The 23707-nt window shown below is 44.6% G+C and overlaps 1 protein-coding gene across 3 annotated transcripts in view; it reads left to right on the forward strand.

Annotated features, from left to right (window-relative positions):
* CAMKK2 (calcium/calmodulin dependent protein kinase kinase 2) overlaps positions 1–23707 on the forward strand; it is a 133989-nt gene that overhangs the window by 54279 nt on the left and 56003 nt on the right. For all 3 annotated transcript variants that reach the window (XM_083151371.1, XM_083151369.1, XM_083151370.1), the window contains exons 2-6: positions 2957–3527; positions 9729–9776; positions 14550–14603; positions 19742–19793; positions 22081–22214. In XM_083151371.1, the coding sequence (XP_083007497.1) occupies positions 3006–3527; positions 9729–9776; positions 14550–14603; positions 19742–19793; positions 22081–22214 (810 nt within the window). In that variant the 5' untranslated portion in view covers positions 2957–3005. The remainder of the gene's footprint in view (positions 1–2956; positions 3528–9728; positions 9777–14549; positions 14604–19741; positions 19794–22080; positions 22215–23707) is intronic.

The following is a 23707-nucleotide window of genomic DNA, read 5'->3' on the forward strand; positions in this document are numbered from 1 at the left end:
GTCGCCAAGGCATACAACCGAGGCACGAGGGAAGCAAGCCGCAAATTCCACTGCCTTCTTGATAACATCATAAGAAAAAGGGGGAGGAATATAGACCGCCAATATACACAACTGGATCTGATCGATACGGCCCTCCATAAAAATATACCGCCCCCCCGGATCAATTTGATGGCTACCGAGAGAAAATGCTAAGGATTTCTTAATTAATATAGCAACCCCCCTAGACATATTAGTAAATGGGGCATGAATGACTGAACCAATCCAGGGCCGTTTCAGGGCAGAAGACTTTCCAGCACATAAGTGGGTTTCTTGGAGGCATATTATCTCTGCCTCATACTTCTTACATTGACCCAAAACAGTCGCCCTCTTGACCCTGTCATTCAGGCCCCTAACATTCCATGACAAAAACCGTACTCCCATAAAGATTCAAATAAGTTATTTCCCACCCCAGCCAGTAACAATAGTAATGATCCCAACATCAAATCTAAACATTCTTGGAGGTGACCGGACCACGTAGGTTTCCCAACACACTTAAAACATACAACTACACAACCCCGACCCTCCTCCCCCCTCCCTGTAGGCCCATCCAAGGGCATACCTACCCCAATACAACACGTACCCCCCCCCCCTTTTTTGAGGCTTAGTCTAGTAACCACAAAAGGACCCCTCCCAACTCCCCCCTTCCCCCGGCCTGATTTACTTCCAGGCCACCAGTAAAGCCGATATCAAAACGTAGCCCCCCAAGTCTCCACATAAGGGACCCACCACCAATTTAGCTAACCAAGACTTGACGCTTTCCAGGATATAAGCGGTCTAGCCATTCCGCAACATCACCTGGGGAGAAGAAAATGTTAGACACACCATCAACCACCACTCTCAATTTGGAGGGGTATAACATATTAAACTGAATGTTCAAATCTCGCAAGCGGGCTTTAACCAGTTTGAACCTCATTCTGTCCCTCTGGACCTCCAAGGGAAAATCGGGAAAAGTGGAAATCTTCTTCCCATTATGTCCCAAGTCCCCCTTATCCCTAGCCAGCCGCAGAAGAGTATCTCTGTCCTTGAAATGCAAGAACTTGGCAATAATTATTCGTGGTAAAGCCCCTGGCACAGGGGGTCTCCCTGGAATACGGTGGGCCCGCTCAATCGCAAACTGGGGGGAAAAAACCTGTCTTCCAAACGTTTGGACCAGCCAGTCCTCTAGAAACTTTTCCGGCTCTTTACCCTCCACTCTTTCGTCAAAACCTAGAAATCGGACATTACTCCTTCGCAACCGCCCTTCCATGTCCGTAAGTTTTAACTTCAACTCCCCCACTTGTGAGGAGATGCTTTTAATTTGAGAGTTTAGAGGGGTGGTCATATCCTCTAGGGATGAAATACGGGCCTCGGCCTCTGTCATTCGTTCTCTCATTTTTTCAGCGTCTTGTCGAATTAACATAATATCCGACTGTACCTTGCCCAGCTGTTCCGCAAGGCGGGTCTCACATTTATTTATAGCTTCAATAACCTGCTGCAAGGTAATGTCCGGCGTAGCCTGGGCCCCATCTCCCTTGTTGGGGGAAGATGTGGGAGTTGATGTACGGGAACTACCTCCCGGCTGGGTTTGGACCTGGGTTCTGGCATACCTCTCCAGCCTGGCAGCGGCCGCAGTTTGACCTGTCTTTCCCATGCTCATCAGACAGAATGAAGCCACCTGCTTCCTTGATGATATAAATAATAGTCACTAACGCCAGCCTTAACCGCACACACCGTTAGCCCCAAATGAACAAATAAACAGTGGGCAGAGGGCCGGTGTCTCAGTCCAGGGTTATTAAGCTCTAGCCTGCTTTGTCGTGCCCTGCTTCACCGGAGATGCCGGTTATATTTATAGTCGCCGACTCATAAGGGCATAATGGGTCCGGTCTGAGCACCTTACATCCACTTATCACACACTGAATCAGGGCACTCACGGTTACAGCAGATAACGAATGCGGCCAGAATCTTCAGGCACGTCAGCCACAAACTTCGAGCAGACCAAACACCAAGCCAGACTGCGGATCACACAATAATTCTCCCACTAAGGGGCAGGACCCGGGCTATTCGGGCAGACGGGATCCAGGCTAAGGTATCCTCACACGCGCCAAACTGCACTGGAGAGATGCCACTCACGTGGACGCCAGATGTCCCGGGCTTTCGGCAGGCGCGTGCTGATGCTGTGTCCACGTGCAGCTTACTCCGGAGCGTTGCTCTCCCCCAGGGCTCAGACAGCAAATCGGGTCAGCTTAGGAGGCATGCGGGAGAAACGTAGCCCGCAGCAGGGATCGGCAGCCTGGCTCCGTCATCGGGCTTCCATACCCGCCGGAGGGGGAGGGAGGTGGGAGCGCGTCATCCCGCGCTACGCAACGTGCGCCGTGGTCCGCCTCTTCCCCTGCAACATTTGATCACTACTTTACTTTAGATGCCAAGAAGGCCTTTCATTGCATATGTGGCTCTGAATATTTGAAGTTCTCCACAAAACTTAGAGCCCTTAGTTGGCCTCTCAAAATGTTCCCTCCCTTTTTTAGTAACACATTTCTTGTTTTTGGCCATCTGGGGGGTCTTTTAGATTGAGTTAACTTTTCCTTTGGCATATATTTGCTCTTTACTTCTTATTGCCACACCATCACCTGCAAGATCACTTTTTTGTTTTTAAGAATGGATCACTTTTTGGATGTTGACATTTCTGGCATATTTTCTACTACACATGTATCCCGATTTATTTTACTATCTGTTTACTGTCTACTTTTGTGATCTGCAAGTGTACTTCACATTTCATTAATGTAAGAGAATAGCTGATTTGTTGGTGTAGGTCACAGTACATTTATGTAACTTTATCATGGTATGAAATTAGCCTTTTTACCTTATTGAGAAATGGACTGATTTATCTGCCACTTCTTAACTGAAACTCTTTTTAATTTTATATATGTTATGTTTCTAGGTTCCAATGTGATCACATCAAGTTAGTGCGTGAAGCTTGGTTGTACACCATGTCATCATGCGTGTCCAAGAGGGCTTCTACTGAGAGGTCCATCCTGCAAGATGACCATGAAACAACAAGTCAGCCTCACATTGTCTGTAGTTTCTCGGCGCTGAGTTTAGACATTGGAATGGAATCGCTAATCGTGGTCACAGAATATGAATCTAGTATTTCTGAGAGAGAACTTGGTCAGAATGGGCAAAAAGGACATCAGGAAGGAGACCTCCAAGATAACTGTAATGAAGGACTTGATTTTCATAGACTTACTGAAAGCGGGTTTATGACAGAAAACACTGAAGGGCTTCCAAAAGACAATAAGGATCAGAGGGGCAAACTCAACATGTCCAATAGAAAACTTTCACTTCAGGAACGTTCCCCATCTGCTCAGTCTCCAAATGATAATTTAGCCATGAATGGGCGATATATTTACCCATCTCTTCCATATTCTCCTGTGACTTCACCACAGTCTTCTCCACGTTTGCCACGGAGACCAACAATAGAGTCTCACCGAGTTTCCATTACGGGTTTCCAGGTAAGCATATTTCCATCTTACAGAATTGTCAAAATGTTACAAGTAGAATTGGAAACAACACAATCCAGAACATGGATGAATAACAGATTTTTTTTTACTTTTGTAGTCATTTAATAAGATGTTTGTGCACTGGACTGAGACATACCGTAAAAAGGGATGTAATAACCTGACCTAGTTTAGTTATGTAATAACTCTTATCTGGAGTTTAATGGAGGTCACAATTTGCTACCTGAATTGCAGTTTTGGGCACAAAAATTCCACTTTTTTGTTAAATGTTTTATTGAAACACCATGAAATTACATTTTACAGTATATATTCAAATATATATATATATGTAAATTGTTGTTGACAGGGCAAATACAGAAACAGACATCTGACTAAAAATTCCACTTTTATGGAAGATGTGTTCGGCACTGTGATAAAACACAATACACTAAACTTTTTTTTCACTTTTAAGTATGCCATAAAAAACCCCACCAGATATCAGCACTGTTATAATATCACTGCATTAACTGGCCCAAAACAGTGGTTAATTCCAGTCGGCGTTCTAGAGTTATGTACGATGGAAAATCAGCAACGACATTGGGGTAGATGTATAAAGCCTTAACAAGAGATAAATGCAAGGGTAATAAAGAGAGATAAACGTCCAGCCAATAATATCCTAACTGCCCTGTTACAGGCTGTTTGAAAAAAGTCAGTAAGGAGCTAATTGGCTGGACAGGCATATGCTAGGGTTAATAGGTAAAGGGACAAAAGAGGACTCTTCCCACATGCATCTCAATGTTGGTGTTGGTTGACCATCACTCTGCTTGGATGTTGTGGAGCGCTCCTTTGTAGGGGGTGTGACCGGCAAATCTAAATCCTCATCAAGACCACCCTGATATCTAGGGGCCATATGAGCCGCGAGTCTTTGTGAGTGACACAAATTATATATACATCAACTATGCCAGAAATATTGTACCAGACACTAATGTAAACGCGTATGGTTATGCTTCTTATGTATGTATACTCTTGCAGTAATTGTACACTAACATTGTTATGTATGCACTAAATGTCTTGTTTACAAGCAAAATTTTCAATAAAAAGGGACAAAAGAACCACTTTGATGCAGTTCAAAATTAAAAATTCTATTATTATGCAAAGTAATATTTCTCTGATTGCACATAAAATAATATGTGTTCATATGCAACTGTAGTCTAAAATATTAAGTGTAATACATATCTGTTAATAAAGACTGTACGAACTATATAGCCTAGTTATATACAGTGCTTAAAGTGAATTCCAAATATACTGCAGCCCAGCAGAAAAAGTCTCAATTAGTTGTTATATGCATAAATATCAGTGGTATGGAGATAAACAATCATACTTGCCGACTTTTGAAAACTAGTTTCAGGGAGATTATAGTTGGTAGTAGAATTTTGCACAGTGCCCCATTGAGGGTGTGTGTCATGCTCTACCCAAAGGGCGTGTCTAGTTCCATATATGGGGAGATTGTGAAAAGAGATTGTGAACGTGGCACCTAGAAGTGTGGGTGTGGACTGCTACATCTGAGAGGAATCTTTTAAAATTACTTATATGCAAATGTAGATGAGCCCCTGAGCAGTTTGTAAATGGTGCTGATGATTCAATGTAAATGTATCTATCTCTCATTTCTTTTATCCCAAAAATGTTACAGTGTAATGTGGGCTAGGTGAAATGAGGGAGATAAGGAGATTGTTAATGCTAAACTAATGAGGGAGATGAGCAACTATATGAACACTTAAAGCAGCATAATGTCAGTGCAAAACAGGCCTTACACTGACTGTGAGCGCCAATTTAAATGTTCACTTCCAACTTTCTTCAAAACATTATATAGAGTATACAGTACAAAATAATAGAGTCAAAAGAGCATGCGCTTACCTCTCTCACATAGATGTCCGCTCTTGTTGCTCCTACATCTGACACAGTTGCAATCTTCTTGAGCTTAATGAGGCAATACGTTATTTTTATAGTGATTTATAAGTGGGACCCTCACTCGAGTATAAGCCGAGGGGGGCTTTTTCAGCATAAAAAATGTTCTGAAAAAGTAGGCTTATACTCGATTATATATATGGTATTGTAGAATCAGAATAATCATACTGTATCCCATCACAATAAAAAGTAAATACTATGTTGTGCATTTTTCTTCTCTCTCTTCTGAAGATCCTGAAATTAGGTTCTGTAGTTAGGCACCACTCCCACATCTGTGAGCAGGGTCAATTCTCTGAAACAAAAAATAAAACATTTGGGACCAGTGGCAAACGCAGGATTTTCAGAAGGGGGTTTCCAGAGGGGCGGAGCAAATCACGGAGATGGAAACTTAGGTGACCCAGTATATGCCGGGTCAGTTAAAGTATTATAGATAGTCCAAATGTATATAAGTAATAATAATTATATATATATATATATATATATATATATATATATATATATATATATATACATACAGGGGTGTCAACAGCAGTGTAGACCCCTGGCCATAGCAATGTATTGGGGCCCCTACCGATCCTCCAGCGATAGGGGTGGGGGAAGCTTTGATGTCCCGCGGGTGGTAGGGGGTATTATATCAACCGCTCAGCATCTACGGCCTGGATCAGTAATTTTCACTAATTACCCCTTTACTGTACAGATGGTGGGAGGTGGGGTTCGAGAAGGGGGCATTGGGCTTAATGAAGGGGCCCTGGTACATAACTTCCAGGGTGGTAGAGGATGTTCAATACGCAGAGGAGGGGTGTATAGTAATATTATTCATAATTTTCTGGTGGGAGGACAGCTTGCTTGACTGCAGATATCTCCAGTTCCCATAAATAGATTTCTTAGATTTTAATGGAATTAAAAACTAGAGAATCCCACCTATCAAATGGTACTAGGGGATCAGAGTTCAGGAGGCAGAGCAATCTGCCAACGAGTATATAAAACTATATACCAGGTGTGTGGAGCTGGAGCAGTAACCAGCTGCTGGAAGGCTGATATCTCTGGTTCTGGGAAAAGTAGAGACAAGCTGCTAGTGTCCATCAAAGGGGGAGAGTCCCAGCTTTTGGAACATACCTCAGAAAAACTCTAAGTCAGACAGAACCTGAAATATCTGACTGGGAAGAGCAATTAACAGGCTTGGATGGGGACCACTGATTTGAAGTCAGATATCTCCAGTTCCCAAGGGCCGATTTTTAAAATTCTTGTACCCATGGAAAGAGGGGACCCTCAGCTTTCAGGCTAGGGTCAGTAGACTCCTGGGGGGGTTCTGGGTACTCAGAAACCCCCCCTGCGTGCGCTACTGGGGACCAATACACCCAGTTTACACTAATTATTATTATTATTATTATTATTATTATTATGTTTCTTATATGAAACAGCAAATTCTGTTGAGCTTTACAATTTTAAACCTTGATAAAACAAACCTGGTATTTACAGACAGTCATAAAGGTAGGAGGGCCCTAGCTCGCAAGCTTACAGCCGATAGTATACCTGTAAAACTGTAGTCCTGTAAATCGGGTCGTCGTCGACCCTGTAAAGTGCTCTCTGTAATATAGGCACCATATAAATAACTATTAATAATGAATATGATTCTTTAATATGCTGTCTGAAGTGTGCCTAACGGTGCTATTGTGTGACATCACACTACTAGATTTGTGCGATGATCACATGAAGATAATGTCACAAGATCTTTGGCACACAGGAAAGAATTTTGTCAGACAGCTCATGCAAAACACCTATTTTTAATAAGGCCTAAGGCACGTTAGCAGGAAGTGCTTGTCACCGAGGAAGGGACACAGGCTTCCAGATTATTTTCTTAACAATTGTAAGTTTATTTTTAACTGCAAACTGCACTTAAGGTGCCCATACACTGCTGCAATGTCTTGCAGCAGTGTACGGACACGCAATACCCTGCGAGCCGCCCGGGGCCTTCCCAGGCGGCAGGGACCCATGCGATCTGTCACAATTTGTTGTGATGGATCAAATGCTTCCCTGCTTCCCACCCGTCTCGTCACCAGGAGGGAGGTCCAAGGTCAGGTGGTCGGACGGCCAGCAGGTCCAACCATCCGACACAAGTCCAATGCGCATGGGACTGCGCATGTCTGGGACAGCCGATTTGGTCCGATTTATCGTCCCGATTGGCGCAATCGGCTGAAATCAGACCAAATTGGCTTAGTGTATGAAGGCCTTTAGTCTCTGACTACCTGCTTTATTGATGCTGGAATTTATTTATAATATCTATATATATTACATACCTCCCAACTTTGCGCGTGCAGCAGACGGGACGCTGCTGCTGCGCGCCGGAGGCGCGTTGAAATTTTCGGGGGCCGTGGCCTAATTTGGGGGCGTGGCCTATACTCGCGGCTCTTTCGCGAGGCCACGCCCCCATTTTGCCGCTATGGGGGCATGACCCAGAGGCTCTGTGAGCCTCTAGCCATGCCCCCAGCCCCCTGGCTGCGGGAATAGACGCTGTGCGCATGCGCACAGCGTTTATTCCCCGCTGCTTAGCAGCTGACGGGGGGGACTCCCAACAGCCCCCCCACACCGCGGGACACTGCCGCCCGCGGGTGGGACAGCGGGACAGGCCCTGACAATCGGGACTGTCCCGATAAAATCGGGACTGTCCCGATAAAATCGGGACTGTTGGGAGGTATGATATTATATATATATATACACAAGAAAATAAGTGCGCAAAAAAACCTCAAGAAAAATGAATGGAAAGAACCACGGACAAAAGGGTTAATCAACCCGTCCAAAGACTTCAATCCCCTTAGGGTCTGTTTTTCACCCGGCAGCTCCAAGTCACCTGGATTCCACAGGTGTAAGTAAATCTAAAGGAAAAAACAAGAGCGCTCCATAGTGCAGTATTTAAAGATAGACAAGGTTTTAGTTAAAACAAACTTTCCATGTTTAGGCAGGTGCAGGGTAACGTACCACAGTCAGCGGTTCAACAACCGCACGATAACAGCAAAGAATGTAAGTGTCCCAGACATGCTTATTGTAGGAGCGGTTACACTCGGAAATCAACTTGCCGGCTCTCCCTGGCTATGAAGAAGTGATGAGTCCGATGCCTTCCGAGGCAAGTGTAACACACTGGCCCCAATGTAACACTAGGTGCGGTGGCACTTTAGGATGCTGGTATAAAGATGGAAACACAGTCCTAGTTATAGTGCACAATAACTAGGACTGTGTGACCATCTTTATGCCTGAAGCCCCAAGTGCCGCCGCACCTACCTGTGTGTTTGTGTGTGTGTAATTACTCTATGGGGTAGATTAAATCAGCCTGTGGGCCTAATGTGCATAACCCATATTTTCTAGATTAAATTTTCAGAATTACCCCATGTGATATACCTCAGCAGGTGCTTTTAACATTCTTGCCGCTTCTAAAGCTGTCAACAAAAATCTGCATTAAGTGCGCTCTCTGCGGCTTACCATCACTCTTGGAATAGTACAGGCTATACCCCACAGCCAATTGAATTTGCCCCTATCTGTTTTTATTTGTATATTTTGTATGCAAAATTACTATAATTTTTTTTAAATGTTAGTTTACTTTTTCTTCTAAAGTATTAATATGGCTTTTATATATGGCAGTAAACAGTATAAGTCACTTCTCTGCAGAGGCCGCATTTACCAACTGGGGTAAATGAGGTCTCTCAAATATAACATACTGCAAAGTCTCTTGCTCAAGGTGCACAGTCAGTGGCATAACAATAGCCCCGCAGACCCCGCGGTAGCGAGGAGGCGCTGTGTAGGTGTAAGCGCCGGGTGTCTGCGGGGCTATTGTAATGCCGCTGTGCTACGACCAGGACCCGCAGATTTAACTGTCTGCACAGCGGTCCTGGCTCCCCTCCAGGCTTCTGCTGAAATTAAAATGGACCATCATAAAATGTCCGCCCCCATACAGCAGACAGTTCTGTCTGCTGTATGGGGACGGAAATTTTGTAATGGTCCGTTTACATACCAACCGAAGCCAGGAGGGGAGCCGAGACCACTGCACAGACAAAATTTGCGGGTCCCTGGCACCGAAGCACAGCGAGCCGAGGTTAAGGCACGGGTGGCATGGGTGGCGGGGGATGTGTTAACTGTATTGGGGGGGGGGGCGCTGCCTAAATTTTTTGGCGGGGGGCGCAATTTAGATAGTTACGCCACTGTGCACAATCCTCATTCAGCTATCAGTGTGTAACAATATATTATTTTCTTATTATAAAGGACTGTGTGCAGCTCAATCAGTACAGGCTTAAAGATGAAATTGGCAAGGTAAGTGTATGGATCTTTTTTTTTAAGCCCTAAGTATTAACAGTAAAACGCTGATTATCCGACTGTCAACTATCCAAAGTTCCCAACGCAATCTATGGGAACCAAATTCCTACCCAAAAATGGATGAGATCAGCAAATCAGGGATTTTTAAAATTAAGAATTTCCATGATTCACCAATCATTTAAGGATGCCCATTGGTGTTTCCGATAAGTGGATGGATCAGCGGTGCCAGTTGTATTGGGGAATTGTAGAAATGGACACCTGATGTATGGTGACTACTGATCGGAATGCCAATCGCTGAACATTTGAAATTGTAGATCCACCGCGGATCTGTTATTCTCTTCATGTTAAAAATCTTCAATGTTGGCAATCCTGAACCATTTTCTGCCTGGATTTGGGAATTGATTTTTTTCAATGTGTTGAGTATCCCTGATTCCGTAACGCAGGGATCAAGGATGGGAGAATTGCAACATTCACTCGCAGATGTATTGGACCTTTACTTCTACTGACCCACTGGGCCTGCAGCTGCTACATATCTATCACCAGTCGCTTGGAATTTGTCTCCGAGCATAGTGAGTTTGAAATTGTTCTTTGTCTCTGTCTCTGTCCACTGCAACTAAATTGTATAATAAAATTACCAATAATCCCAACAAAGCATACATAGTTTAAAATATGTCCACTTAACCAAGAAGCGAATTCTAATTTGATAATCGGTGTTCTACTGTACGTATAATTTTTTATGGAATTGGGATTGTTTAAATTGTGCTTGCGTGTTCATGTAGACCATGGGTGGGGAACCTTTGGCCATCCAGCTGTTGTTTAACTACATGTCCCAGCATGCCCTGCACCAGGTTTAGCATTGCCAAATAGAAAAATTGTAGCAGGGAATGTTGGAATGTGTAGTTCAACAACAACTGGAGGGCCGAAGGTTCCCCATCCGGGATGTAGGCGCATAATACAATTCAGTGCCACCTCCCTTATATACTGTTTAGGAATCTAAGATGGAGTTTGGAGAGAAAAAACCCTATGCCAAATATTCACATTTATAATATTTTCAATGAAGGAAAAGTATTTGTACTTTGACACTTGCATCTCTATCTCTATATGTGTGTCACACCAAATGCTACTTAACTGCTTAAATGATTAAAGCATTAAACTATGCATTTGTAATGCAAGCCTATACAGCACTATATTCCTCAATACAAGGGACATTATTTGAATTGTTTATAAAGTTGAATTTGAAGTGGCGAGATGATTGACAAGATAAAGTATGTGGACTAAAACAAAGGGTGAGAGATCCAGACAGGATCATTCAATTTGGGCTTTATCCACATTGCGGGCATAATGAAATATTTAATCCCCTTATTTAGTGCAGCCTCCACGGAGTGTTGGAATTAGTTCCTAACTGAAGAGGGACCAGTAGGTGGTGGGAGATATGGAAGCATGCCTCTTACTAAGCTTGGAGGGCTGTGGTAGAGATGAACCAATAAGCTGGGATAAGATTTGGTTCAGAAGTATTAGTATTAGATTGCCCACCCCCACCTTTCCCCACTGTAAAACCAACCGCAGGGAGTGCAGTAGCACTGGCCAGCTAAATAGGCAGTCCCAGGGGCAGATGTTTTCTACCCCTGGGACTGCTAGCCCACACTGTTATTAGCAGAGAGGGCACTTCTCATGGGAAGCCACTTCCCTGCCATAATGGCCGGAGTCCTATCAGGCTTCAACGGGCTGCATCCAATGCAGTCTCTAGAAGCTTGGGCAGCTTGTGAATTTGTACACTTCTGCCCATATGCACAAGCCAGCTGCACACTGAAGACCGACAAATTGCAAAACAGCAGACCCTCTGGGAGTTACAGGTACAAGTGGCCACTGGTTATAACCACATGCTTGAGTAGTCATGGAAATGTACCAATATAAGATCATTTCAAGTGGACAGGAAATACAGTGAGAAGAAATTAATAGACGGTGCCAGATGATGCGGGAATGAAATTGCTCCGGTGGTTGCTTAGGGAAGAGGATAACATTTCGGACTGTATTTTGTTGATCTTTTCCTTGAAGTAGCAAGCCAGATCTTGGGAAGTTATGGTGGTTGTGGTATCCAGATATCTGCACAAGTTCAACATTGACATGGAATATTTCAACATATGAAAAAGTTGACATGCGTTTTTGTTGGGTTTAATTTTTTACCTCTTTCGTACCTTACCATTCATGTGGACTCCAATGGGGAACGCTAAAACATGACAAGCGAGGAGGGACAATTATTGGTGGTCCACGTGTGCAGGTGTCAACATTGACACCAGAAAAACATGAAAGCCCCCCATATCGACCTTAATCATGCGTCACTTTGTTGTTGAGATTGTGCATGTCAACGTTTTTTTTCTGTCAACCTAGACATTGTCCTTGAGCTATACCACACTTGATGATCGTTGGGCTTGAATCAGAAGATTATAATTGGGTTAGAAGCCCCAGTGTATATAAGAGTTTTGAAGCAAAGCATGTGTTTGCCAGTATCTAGAACTTTCCGGATATATTTGTAGAAATCTAATGTTACATTTTCTTTAGTGTGACACAGCTGGGATAGTGGTTGATATTAAGTGGATGGACCAACTGGAGTCACTTGATCAATGGCTGTTACTAGTATATGAGTAAGACATGGTGGTACTGCCAGATCAGACATGTAGGACTTGGGGAAGTTGCAGAGGAGCTGAACATGTACTGCAAAGTAATAGAGACAATTTCTGTGGTATGAGGAGGCTTGTTAGCAACACAGGGCCTGAGTCTGGGCAATTATGTACATATTATATGTAAATGCAGAAGGATATCTGTAAGCGATAGAGGCCTCCTGCTTATATCCAGCCACATTTTGGAGAAATCTTTACCAAGAGAGTAGCCAGCATGAGGAGAGTCTTCCCAGGGACAAAGTAAAAGAAGAAAGAGCGTATTGTATGTTCAAAGACAAGCAGGGTCATTGAGGTGCGGTTAAAGTAGTTGTCACTGCTGCTTCCTGCAGTGATATAACTTTATATTCGTGTCGCAATTACAATCAGACACCTCCTGCTGCAGTAGTCCTAGGCCGCATCATCGGATCACTTATTTACTATCGGGTGGCTTACGGCACCTGTAGTGCCATGTAAGCCTTCTGTCCCAGAGGCCCGGAAATGTCTGTGCTACAATGAAGATCCCTGGTTTGATTCCAGCTGCTAAAATGGCGGGGACACACACTTACATTTTCACAAACGGAGCGAGTCACAGAAACGGCATCACACTGTCATCAATGACAATCTGATGTCGACCTGTGTTTTTTCCCCCGGGCCCATTTGCGCATGCCTGTATTCAGTGGCGTAACTATAGAGGGTGCTGGGGTTGCAACTGCTATGGGGCCCGGCGGCTTGGGGGGGCCACAAGACAATACCCTGCACCCTCTTGATGATTTTTTATTTTTTTTAATTGCCGCCTGAGCAGTGGCTGCGCTGGGCTACAGACCCAGCCACTGGTGACATGGAGCTGCAGAGTGCGGGCACTTGGGCGGTGTCTGCCAACCTGGAAAATTTGCAGGCCACGACGCTAAGCAGGAGCCCCTGGCAGCTGTCCGCAGCTGCAGAGGAAGAGACACAGAGCAGGCAGCCGGAGCCATAAACAGGAGACATGGCTGCTGGTCTGGCTATGGCTGAGCTGCATATAATGCAGACAGCGTCCCGGAGAAAAATAAGCAAACGGCTGAATCCGTAAGCATGAGACCCGGCTGCTGGCTATGCTCAATTGCAGACAGTGCAGGTGGCATCGCTGGACGGTGGACCAGGAGACCGGGTGCTGTTGAGTGCACTGGATGGCGACAGGATGAGGTACACATTGTCACTTGTGTACTGGGAAGGAGGGGGGGAGATTAGGAGGAATTCCTTCAGAATCTTTTCAAACCCTGCTCTCCCTCCCCTCCCTCACTCCATCAACCCATATCTCTTCTTTCACCTCTCTCATCATCTCTATTTTTATCCTTCTATATTTTCCCCTTCATGTCTCTTACCCTCTCTCTCCTGCTGTCTCAACTCTTTTTCTCTCTGCCTTTACCCCCTCTCTCGCTTGCTCTCTCTTCCACCTGCCCCCCTCCTCTCAACACTCACTACCCCGCCATCTTACCTTTCTCTTTATTTATCTGTGCCCCTAGTCTCCCTCCTACCCACGCTTCCCCTCTTTGACAGTCTTGCCCACTTAACCCCATCTTTCCTCCTTTCTCTCCCTGAAACTCTCATTTTTTTGCTCCCCTCTTTATCTCTCCCTCCCTCTCTGACATTCTCGCTCACTCCTGCTTGCATTCACTCCTCTCTTTCTTATACCCTCTTTTTCCAAGAAGCCCTCTCTCTCTCTCCCTCAACATCCGCCTCTCTCTTTGTCAGTCTTGCTTTCCCTCAATCTTTCTTGGGCCCATCTAAGAAACATTTTAGTGACAGTGGGTGGGGGGCCCCTTTCAAGATTTTTCTATGGGGCCCACACAGTTCTAGTTACGCCCCTGCCTGCATTCCAATATGTTATCAATGAGCCAATAAAATGACTGCTCATACTTTAAGGAATAGGTGAACTGTAATAATACTTGTCTAATATAATAATTTTATATACATGTACATTGTTGGACATTTCCTTTTAAGTCCTTGCTGACCTACACCAATTCTAGATTTTTATCCAAATCTAGAATTTGTTGGATACTTATAAGAGGCTTTTACAACAAATGTTCATTAATCCTAATGAGGTAAGTGAGAACTTCTGTTTGCCTCTCTTCAGGGCTCATATGGAGTGGTGAAACTGGCGTACAACGAGGATGATAACATGTACTATGTAAGTGAACACCAATGAAAAACAAGACATAATATAATTTGTACATAGCAAAAAAATAGTTATGTTCCATAACTTTCATAAGCATTATGGTTCCTGATGTCAAACAGGGTCATGCCACATCAAAGGCCTGATTCTGGTTCACTTGCAAAAGCAAATTCTCTCTCTCTCTCTAAAACCATGTGCACTGCAGGGGGGCAGATGCAACATGCAGAGTAAGTTAGATTTGGGTGGGTTATTTTGTTTCTATGCAGGGCAAATACTGGCTGCTTTATTTTTACACTGCAATATAGATATCAGTTTGAAGTACAAGCCCCACCCAAATCTAGTTCTCTGCACATGTTACATCTGCCCCACCTGCAGTGCATATGATTTTGTCCATTAGAGAGAGAATTTTCTTTTGCAAGTGAACCAGAATCAGGCCCCAAAACCGATAGGACTATTTCGCCCGTATCCTGTCTCCCCCAAAAATACATTGGTGTGTGCAGCACCTTCTAAATTAATGCAGCCTATGTCCCAACTGTCCTGGAGTCAGCACCTTATTTGACACAGTTGGGAGTTATGCTAATTAGGGAACTGGATGTTAATTACTCCTTCATGTTTCTGCATGGAAGAATGACATTTACTGTAAGCAAATCAGCTCATACAAAATGGTTTCTTCAAAGTAATTATTGTTTGACATCATGTGATTATGTTTGGTTGTTTATAACAAGTCTCATTTAATAGTCAGCAAGTAAATATCAAAATATACATATACAAAACTATTTATGAATTGATCATTGAGAAGTCCTGTCTAGTCCCAGAGTTGCCCCAAAGCAAAAAAACTACAAACTTAGAAAGATAAATAAATATGCATATAATAAGTCTGTACCCTTTTGTATTAGCCAGTAAATATCACTTGAATGTTCTGTGCTGTTCCTCACTGCACTGATTACTGTCGGACATATTTATTGTAATAACTGTGCAGATATAACCCCAACTGTGCCTAGGCAGCACTGTAATTATAGCAGTATGATGTAATGTTTCCATCTAAATGGTTTCTTTAAATCGCTGTCTAGCTTTTTTTTGGTACTTGTGTATTAGCTGGGAGCCCAATTAGCATACATATGCAGGCGTAGGCTAGCTACGCTGTCAGCGTTGTCCAACACCTGCCTAGCGTAGTTAGCGTAGTGACTCCACGGCAGCCGACTCTGTCCCCGTCGTCCATGGCTCTGTCCCCGGCATCCATGCCAAGTCTAGTGAGCGCCTCTCACACAGCGCCGGTAACTGCCAGATCCCCTCTGCTGGCGGACGCCGGCGGAGAGGCGCTCCTGCTGTCTGAGACGCAGGTGCGTCTCATACGCTCCTGCATCTCAGTAATTATTAGCACGTGCACCTCATGCATAAAGGGGGTATGTGGGCACAAGTGCATCCTATGCACAATAAAGGAGGCATTTTCAAACCCCCACTATCCACGCCAGCACGAAGCGTGGCGAGCGGACGCGTTACGCGTCCTCCCAACCTGTTCATACCCCCCACTATCCACGCTGGCGTGGAGTTGATTTTATAAAGTGTGGTGAGCCACCGAGCCCAAAGCATGGCAATTGGACGCGGAACACGTGAAGTAATCTGCATCCCCACGCGGGGCTCCCTGCGCTCGCCATGCTTCGGGCTCGCTGTGCTCGCCACACTTTTTACAATCGACTCCACGCCGGCATGGATAGTGGGAGTATGAACAGGTCGGGAGGACGCGTGACTACGCTTCAGGCTGGCGTGGACAGTAATGACAACATGTGTTAACTGTTAACAGGATTTTAGGTAATAATAAAGGAGAAAAGATCACAGCGGGAACACTACGCTGATTCTGACAGAGACGCTGCCTAGGTGGCCGCGGGAACACTGCACTGATTCTGACAGGGACGCTCGCGGGAACACTACGCTACTTCTGACTGACTATGCTAACTACCCTGGCTCTGACTGACTACGCTAACTAGGCTGGCCGCTGGAACACTACGCTGATTCTGACTGCGCCGCTACGCTAACTACATACTGGGCCCCCGGCTAATACACAAGTACCTATTTTTTGGAATGTTCACCATAGCTTAACATTCTGCAGTGGGATAGGTGACGTTCTGTTTTTGGGGGGTCATTTTAAAGTTCATATTCTTACTCCACAATGGGAATGTGACCGCTATACGGGCTGCTCTGCCTCTCAGTGCATACTGGTGTTTTGTTTATTTCCTACCTTTTTTGCATTTGATGATTGGAAGCATTTCCTATGTTTTTATTTTTATATTGTTTTTTGTTGTTCCTATTCATTTAAAACTGTGGGAAAATAATAGAGGAAAAAAACGCGATAATTATGTTTAGAAACAGATATACAGTCATTTTTGTGTTCTGTCCCTTAGCGTAGCGTACGGGGGCAAAATCATTTGATGGTCACGACCATCAAATGATCGTTCCCCTGCTCGCAAATCAGTTTGGGCTGACTTAGACTTGCGGCATCCGGGTCTGAGAACTAGGCGTCAGCCGCTTGCATGGGGACACCTAGCGGTCTCCTGGATGCACCCAGCGTTTTCGTCAAGGAAATGCTGCAAATGCCTCCTGACTGCCTCCGACCTGCGCCCCCCCCCCATGCAAGCATCACAGTGACTATGCAAGTCTCCGAAGGCACCCGCACAGAAGCTACATGCAACTATGTGAAGGGCATCGGTCCATCTGAAACATCGGCCCCTGGTGCAAAACACAACGGGGCTCCGAAGGAATTAGAATGAGGTCCTTTATTCTCACACAAATACTAAATGAAGAAAAGTTCAAGTCTTGTCCTGTCTCCAAATTCACCAGATATCAATCAATGAAACATTTGTGGTATGTGTTAGACCAGTGGTAGCCAACTCCAGTCCTCGAGAGCTACCAACAGTTCACATTTTCTAGATCACCTTGCAGGTACACAGGTGCACTCATTACTGACTGACACATTATAAATGATCTACAGGTGGAGCTAATTACTTCACTTGTGATTCTGTGAGGAGACATGGAAAACGTTAACTGTTGGTAGCTCTGGAGGACTGGAGTTGGCTATCCCTGTGTTAGAACAACAAGCGCTATCTGCGGCACCATCACCTCACAGCTTAAAGCAGTGGTTCCCAAACGGTGTGCCTAGGCTCCCTGGTGTGCCTTGGAGCACTTGCAGGGGTGCCTCGGTTTGGTTGTCCAGAACAGATTCAAATTATTTATGGTCAATGTAATAGGCAAAATCAGTGCTTGTGGCTTCCAGTTTTTAAATATGTGGATAAACAGAAATTAATTCTGTCCCTCACCACACTGGACCTAAGGATGACATATAAGCACAACTTATTTAATTAATATTGTTTTCTGAAATTCTCGGTAGAAAACTTTGCACCTAGGGGTGCCTCAACAAATATTCTGATAATCTAGTGTGCCGTGATGCAAAAAAGTTTGGGATCCACTGGCTTAAAGGATCTCCTGTTAACGTCCTCATACCGGAAGCGGTACATCTGTCAGAACAGACTTAGGTCAACAGTCATTAGGTCGACCCCGGAAGGTCGACTGTCCCCAAGGTTGACAGGGTTAAAGGTCGACATGGTTCAAGGTTGACATGACTTAAGGTCGACATGGGCCAAGGTCAACATGGGATTAGGTCGACATGAGTTTTTCACTGTTTTTTTTTACCCGAATGTCGACACAGTCGACATGGACAAAGTTGGAGTCGAACCGCAGTCCCTCGCTTCGCTCGCAATGCTTCGGGCACGGTGCCTCGCTGCGCTAGGCACACTATTTTATTCTCCCACCACGCCCTAGTGGATGGTAGGGCATGAAATACCGCCTGTCGGCACATGTCGGCTCAAAAAACAGTGAAAAACTCATGTCGACCTAATGACTGTCGACCTAAAACCATGTCGACCTTGGCCCATGTCGACCTTAAGTCAGGTCGACATCGAGCCATGTCGACATTTAACCCTGTCGACCTTGGGGACAGTAGACCTTCCGGGGTCGACCTAATGACTGTCGACCTAAGTCTGGTCTGACAGATGACCGTTTCCCCTCATACCAAGGAACACTTTCAGAGGTCTTCAAGAGCTCTTGCCTCGGTTGGTCAGTGCTGTTTTGGCAGAGCAGCATATTAAACAGGTGGTCATAATATTTTGGCTCATCAGCATATAATGCTGGGCACAGCAGTGATATGGTAGCCAATATTGGCATATGGTGAGTGTGTTTGCCCGTGCAGCTATCAATAGGCCTAAGGAAGGCTGAGTACACACCTGAAGATATATCTGCAGACAGATCGGGCAGGGTGTTACAAATTCATTCTGCTCAATCAGCTATTACTGGCCTGCGCCCTCCGTTTTGCTTTCAATCACCACTGGCTTATGCAGCGGGCATACGGGCGGTCAGCGGATTGCCCATACCTACATACAGCGCAATGCTTTGCTATATCTTTAGCTATATCATTAATCATCTGTGCTGCATAGCCGACGCACTACAGTATGTCTGTTAACCACGTCATTTGCAGACATATTGCTGGTATACACTGGCCAACAGACCGGTAATATATCGGCCAGTATGTTCCCATCGGAAGACACAATTTAAATAAAATGGATATTTTTGGGACAGAAACATGTTTGATGACCAATGAAGGCTTATACAGTATGTTCTGTAATCTGCAGCCAATAATAAGAGGCCGTTCAGCCTGAGCACTGAGCTGCTGGATCTAGTCTAGAAAAGAATCCATCAGGTTCTACTCAGGCAGAATACAGATCTGCCAGCTTAATAATATGAGATTTCTAGGTGGTCTTAATATATAGTATTTTTTTCCAACTTTTTAATTAGTCACGGCCTGATTTTAGATTAAATGGAAAATATTGCTCTTTTCCTTTTAATATTCATAGCAGTAATGTTCTCTTCAGTTATTGCTACAGGTAATAGCAGGGAGAGGGGGGGGGGGGGGGGGGAGTGTGTGGGAGCTTAACCGTGGGCAGGTGCTGCATTGTTTTTCATTTTCATTGTTTCATTTGTTTTTTTTTATTGGAAGATTAGCATATGAATGCTATGTTTACATGCATATTTAGAAGTGCGACCTTAGAATTTATAAGAGGTAATTATATTTCCATTTGATTATTGCTAATTGCATATTCTTACAGGCAATGAAGGTTCTTTCGAAAAAGAAGTTAATGAGACAAGCTGGATTTCCACGTGAGTTTCTTTAGCTATTTGGTGTTGCGGTTAGTGTATGGTCATCATCCTGTTGTGCGAGTGTCTCTGTGCTCCAGCATCAATGCTGAAATGTAATACCCCTTTCATACATGTTATTACCGTGTTTTTGCATGGTCAACCTGGACGAGGTATGGTTGGAAAGCACCAAACCTAATAACCTGGTAATTCAACCAGGCTTAAAAGAAGAGTTGAACTTGGGTTACCCTGTGTAGAATGGGTGAATTGGGTTTAAGGCCTTATTCTGGTTGACTCGAAATGTTGCAAACGCCGCCTGCACAGCCGCCACACACACACACACACACACACACCGCATTCCCCCGCAAATGGATGTTTAGCATAAACATGTATTCGCAGCTTGTGTGCGGACCTGAAATCATTCAGTGGTCGTCGACCACTCCCCTGTGCCTGCCCCCTGCACCCGTGTCATCGGGAAATTACCATGGGAATTACGTGTTTTTATGGGAATGCCCATGAAACGCTGGGCCTTCCCATTGGCACAGCCCCCTGCCCGCACTGCTAGGTGTCAACGGGATGGCGGACAAGCAGTGTGCCGTGGCTGCACATGCGCATAACTAACACGCAGGGGAGCAAGGCGGTTAGAATAAGGGCCTTCATGTGAAAGTGTTGGCCCCGGGATCATGATCCCGGCACTGTGATGTGTAAGAGGTATAATAGGGTAATAGAGTCCGAGTACGCTGGAGGTGCAGGATGCTGGCCATACTCACACAGCGCCAATCCCCTTTCCACCTAGACCCTATTGCATTTCACTGCAGGTCTCTCTGACTTGCCAAGTTTCATGTGTACTACACAGGAGATGTAGACGGAATATATTCAGGGCTCTTAAAGGCTTTGACTTCTAGCAATTAAAAGACAAGTAGGATGCACATTTCACCATTATATAACATTTTAGGTAACTTCTCAGTTTGATGTTTAGGGACAGCATTATAGACCTCAAATAGTTCCCTACAGCGTGTTTCAGATGAAATGTGTAATATGCACACAGCTGTATACAGCAACCTGTGAGTGTAGTCACTGCATCTCATGATCCCCCCTTCTCATGCACAGCAGTATGACTAGTTGTTAGGGGGATGCCTATGGGGATACTCATGCACAATACCGATGCAGGTATGTCGCTATCGACAGGAAACTGTCCCCGGAATCCCAACATCAATAAGGATTCCAGCGCTGGGATGTTAAATGTAAGTATGCTCTTGAGGTGTTGGGTTAGGCACTTAGAAGTGGGGGTTAAGGTTAGGCTGCACAGGGGGGTTATATGGTATAGGCTTAGGCACTTAGGGTCAAGCTGCGGAGGGAGGGTTATCCGTATGTAGCCTGTTGTTAGGACCCTGCAAGAGACATTGGGCCTGATTCAGGTGGACACAATGCTGATGTCTGTACAGTTGGGTGATGTATGTGTCATAATGGATTAAAGATTTTCACAGTGAGCATTTTCGGATGGTGGGAGGGAGAGTCAAACATAGACATGACGTAAAGGTTTAGGGGCGAGCCACAGCCAGCATCTGCATCCACCCCAGCATCTGTGTTCCGATGCACATTTTCAGCAGCTGTTGCTCAGTACATCGATGGTGCGCCTAAGGTGCATCCGATGCTGCGGCTGTGACATTGGCATATCTATCTATTCCTCTGTAGGAATCACACCCATGGCTGCACACACTGGACATAAATGACAGCATCACTTCCAGCCCAGCAGTCATTTTCTTTACCATGAAATGGGGCCACATTAAAACTATATATAACTTTATATAATCAAAAACTAAAGAGTTTTGGAATGGTTTGGTGAATGGCACACCACCATTAAATACTAAAGCTGCCCTGTCTCCAGGTTCTATACTTTGTATTTATTATTTACTACATGTTGTGTAACAAGTTATGCTCATCCTGTCCCCAGCACAGCAGGAAAGCAGTTCCCTTCTCCATATGTGTGTAGGGGCGGCCAGCCCAGGAGCAGATGATCTGACAGCCTGACTCGGCTTCCAAGTGCACCTGGCACACAGCACTATGCTGGCTTCTGAGTAGGTTCCCTCCACACGTAACCCTGTGTGCACAAGCTCTGACCAAAAACATATCTGCCTGACAAACTGGTCTCTGGGGGGACCTTGTAGGTGACGCTGTAAGACATGGTAACAGGACCTTGATTGGAACTTCACATACATAAATGAAGTTAGGATTTAATTAGTTTTCAGTCATTCAGTAATTCTTGTTTTGCAAATAATTTTTCTCCTCACCTGTATTCTTCATTCCACAGGTCGCCCCCCTCCCAGAGGTGCAAAGGCAGCCACTGATGGAAGTTCTCAGGCCAAGGGGCCAATTGAGAGAGTTTATCAGGAAATTGCCATTCTGAAAAAATTGGACCATCCTAATATTGTAAAGCTGGTTGAGGTAATTTAATGTATATGTATACAGTCCGTCTGAGATGAAGCAACCACTTTTTATATGTTATGTTCCTGATATTCCTTTTCTTTAGAAGCCTTTATATGTGTCACAAGGCATATTAACGTTGCATTGGTTTGTTGTGTCCACTGATAAAGTGCTGTAAAACTATACTTTATAACCGTGGTTCTCAACCTTGGTCCTGAAGTACTCCCAACAGTGCACGTTTTCCTGGTCGCCTGGCAGGTGCACAGATGCACTCATTATTTACTGACACATTTTAAAAGATCCACAGGTGGAGCTAATTATTTCACCTGTGATTCTGTGTGGAGACATGGAAAACGTGCACTGGTGGAGGCTGAGAACCACTGCATTAAAGAACAATACACGGCAGTAGGCAGGAATAAGGAAAACAATTATGACAACACAATCTATGGGCGCAATCCTATTAGCCCCAATGTATTTTCAGATGAGAAAAATGGCCTGATATCCTGAATAATGGGCAACGGTCCTTGTCACGGTATCCAATTAGTGGACATTTCTATCAGACGAAAATGGACCCATGATTGGGTGAAAACACATGGGATCAGGGATAAGTCCCTGATCCCATGTGTTTTCAACCATCTGGCAGCTGCTTAAAAAGGACTTGGTGCATGCAAAGCATAATACCCAATAACAGCAAGTACCGGAGCTACGGGATGCTGGCACCGGAGCAAATAGGCTAGCCGCTTCCTGAACCTAGTAGCAGCGGTGAAGCACCACTGCTAATAGGATAGTGTCCTTATAGCCCACTACAAATAGGATAGTGCTTTATCAGTATGAATGATGCTATAGATTATTTTGATTTATTACAGATTACCATATAATGGGACAGATGTATTAAGCCTTAACAAGAGATACATGCAAGGGTGATAAGGAGAGATAAACGTCCAGCCAATCACCTGCTAACTGCCATGTTACAGGCTGTGTTTGAAAAAAGTCAGTAAGGAGGTGATTGGCTGGACGTTTATCTCTCTTTATCACCCTTGCATTTATCTGTTGTTAAGGCTGAATCCATCTGCCCCACTGTACTATAGTGATCTATGCAGACTACCCAATGTATGGGAATACGGGATGATGAGGTCATATGAGTACACGAACAGCATCTGACTAGTACTTTTTCCACTGATGGATTCACACTATATGGCTAGCATTTTATTTTTGCTTCAGTGCAATGGAATGTGCCTGCACTATATAAGTATTCCCAAGGCACACAGGTTTTAGTGCAGATTTTAGTGATATCCAGGATTTAGCACAGATGGTTAAATCAAAATATCTGATATACTAATTAGGTCATCTGTGCTCAAGCATGGATGTCCCCGGATGGAGGTTTGGAATGCCTGAAGTAACTGGAGAAGAACAATAACCAGGACACACCTTATTTTTTGAAAATCATGGGAAATGAATAAACTGATCTGAAATAACAGCTTGGAGTTTCAAGCCAGGGATATGTGAGGAGGCAG

Source organism: Crinia signifera, chromosome 1, assembly GCF_055691185.1.
Source record: "Crinia signifera chromosome 1, ASM5569118v1, whole genome shotgun sequence".
Lineage (NCBI taxonomy): Eukaryota > Metazoa > Chordata > Amphibia > Anura > Myobatrachidae > Crinia > Crinia signifera.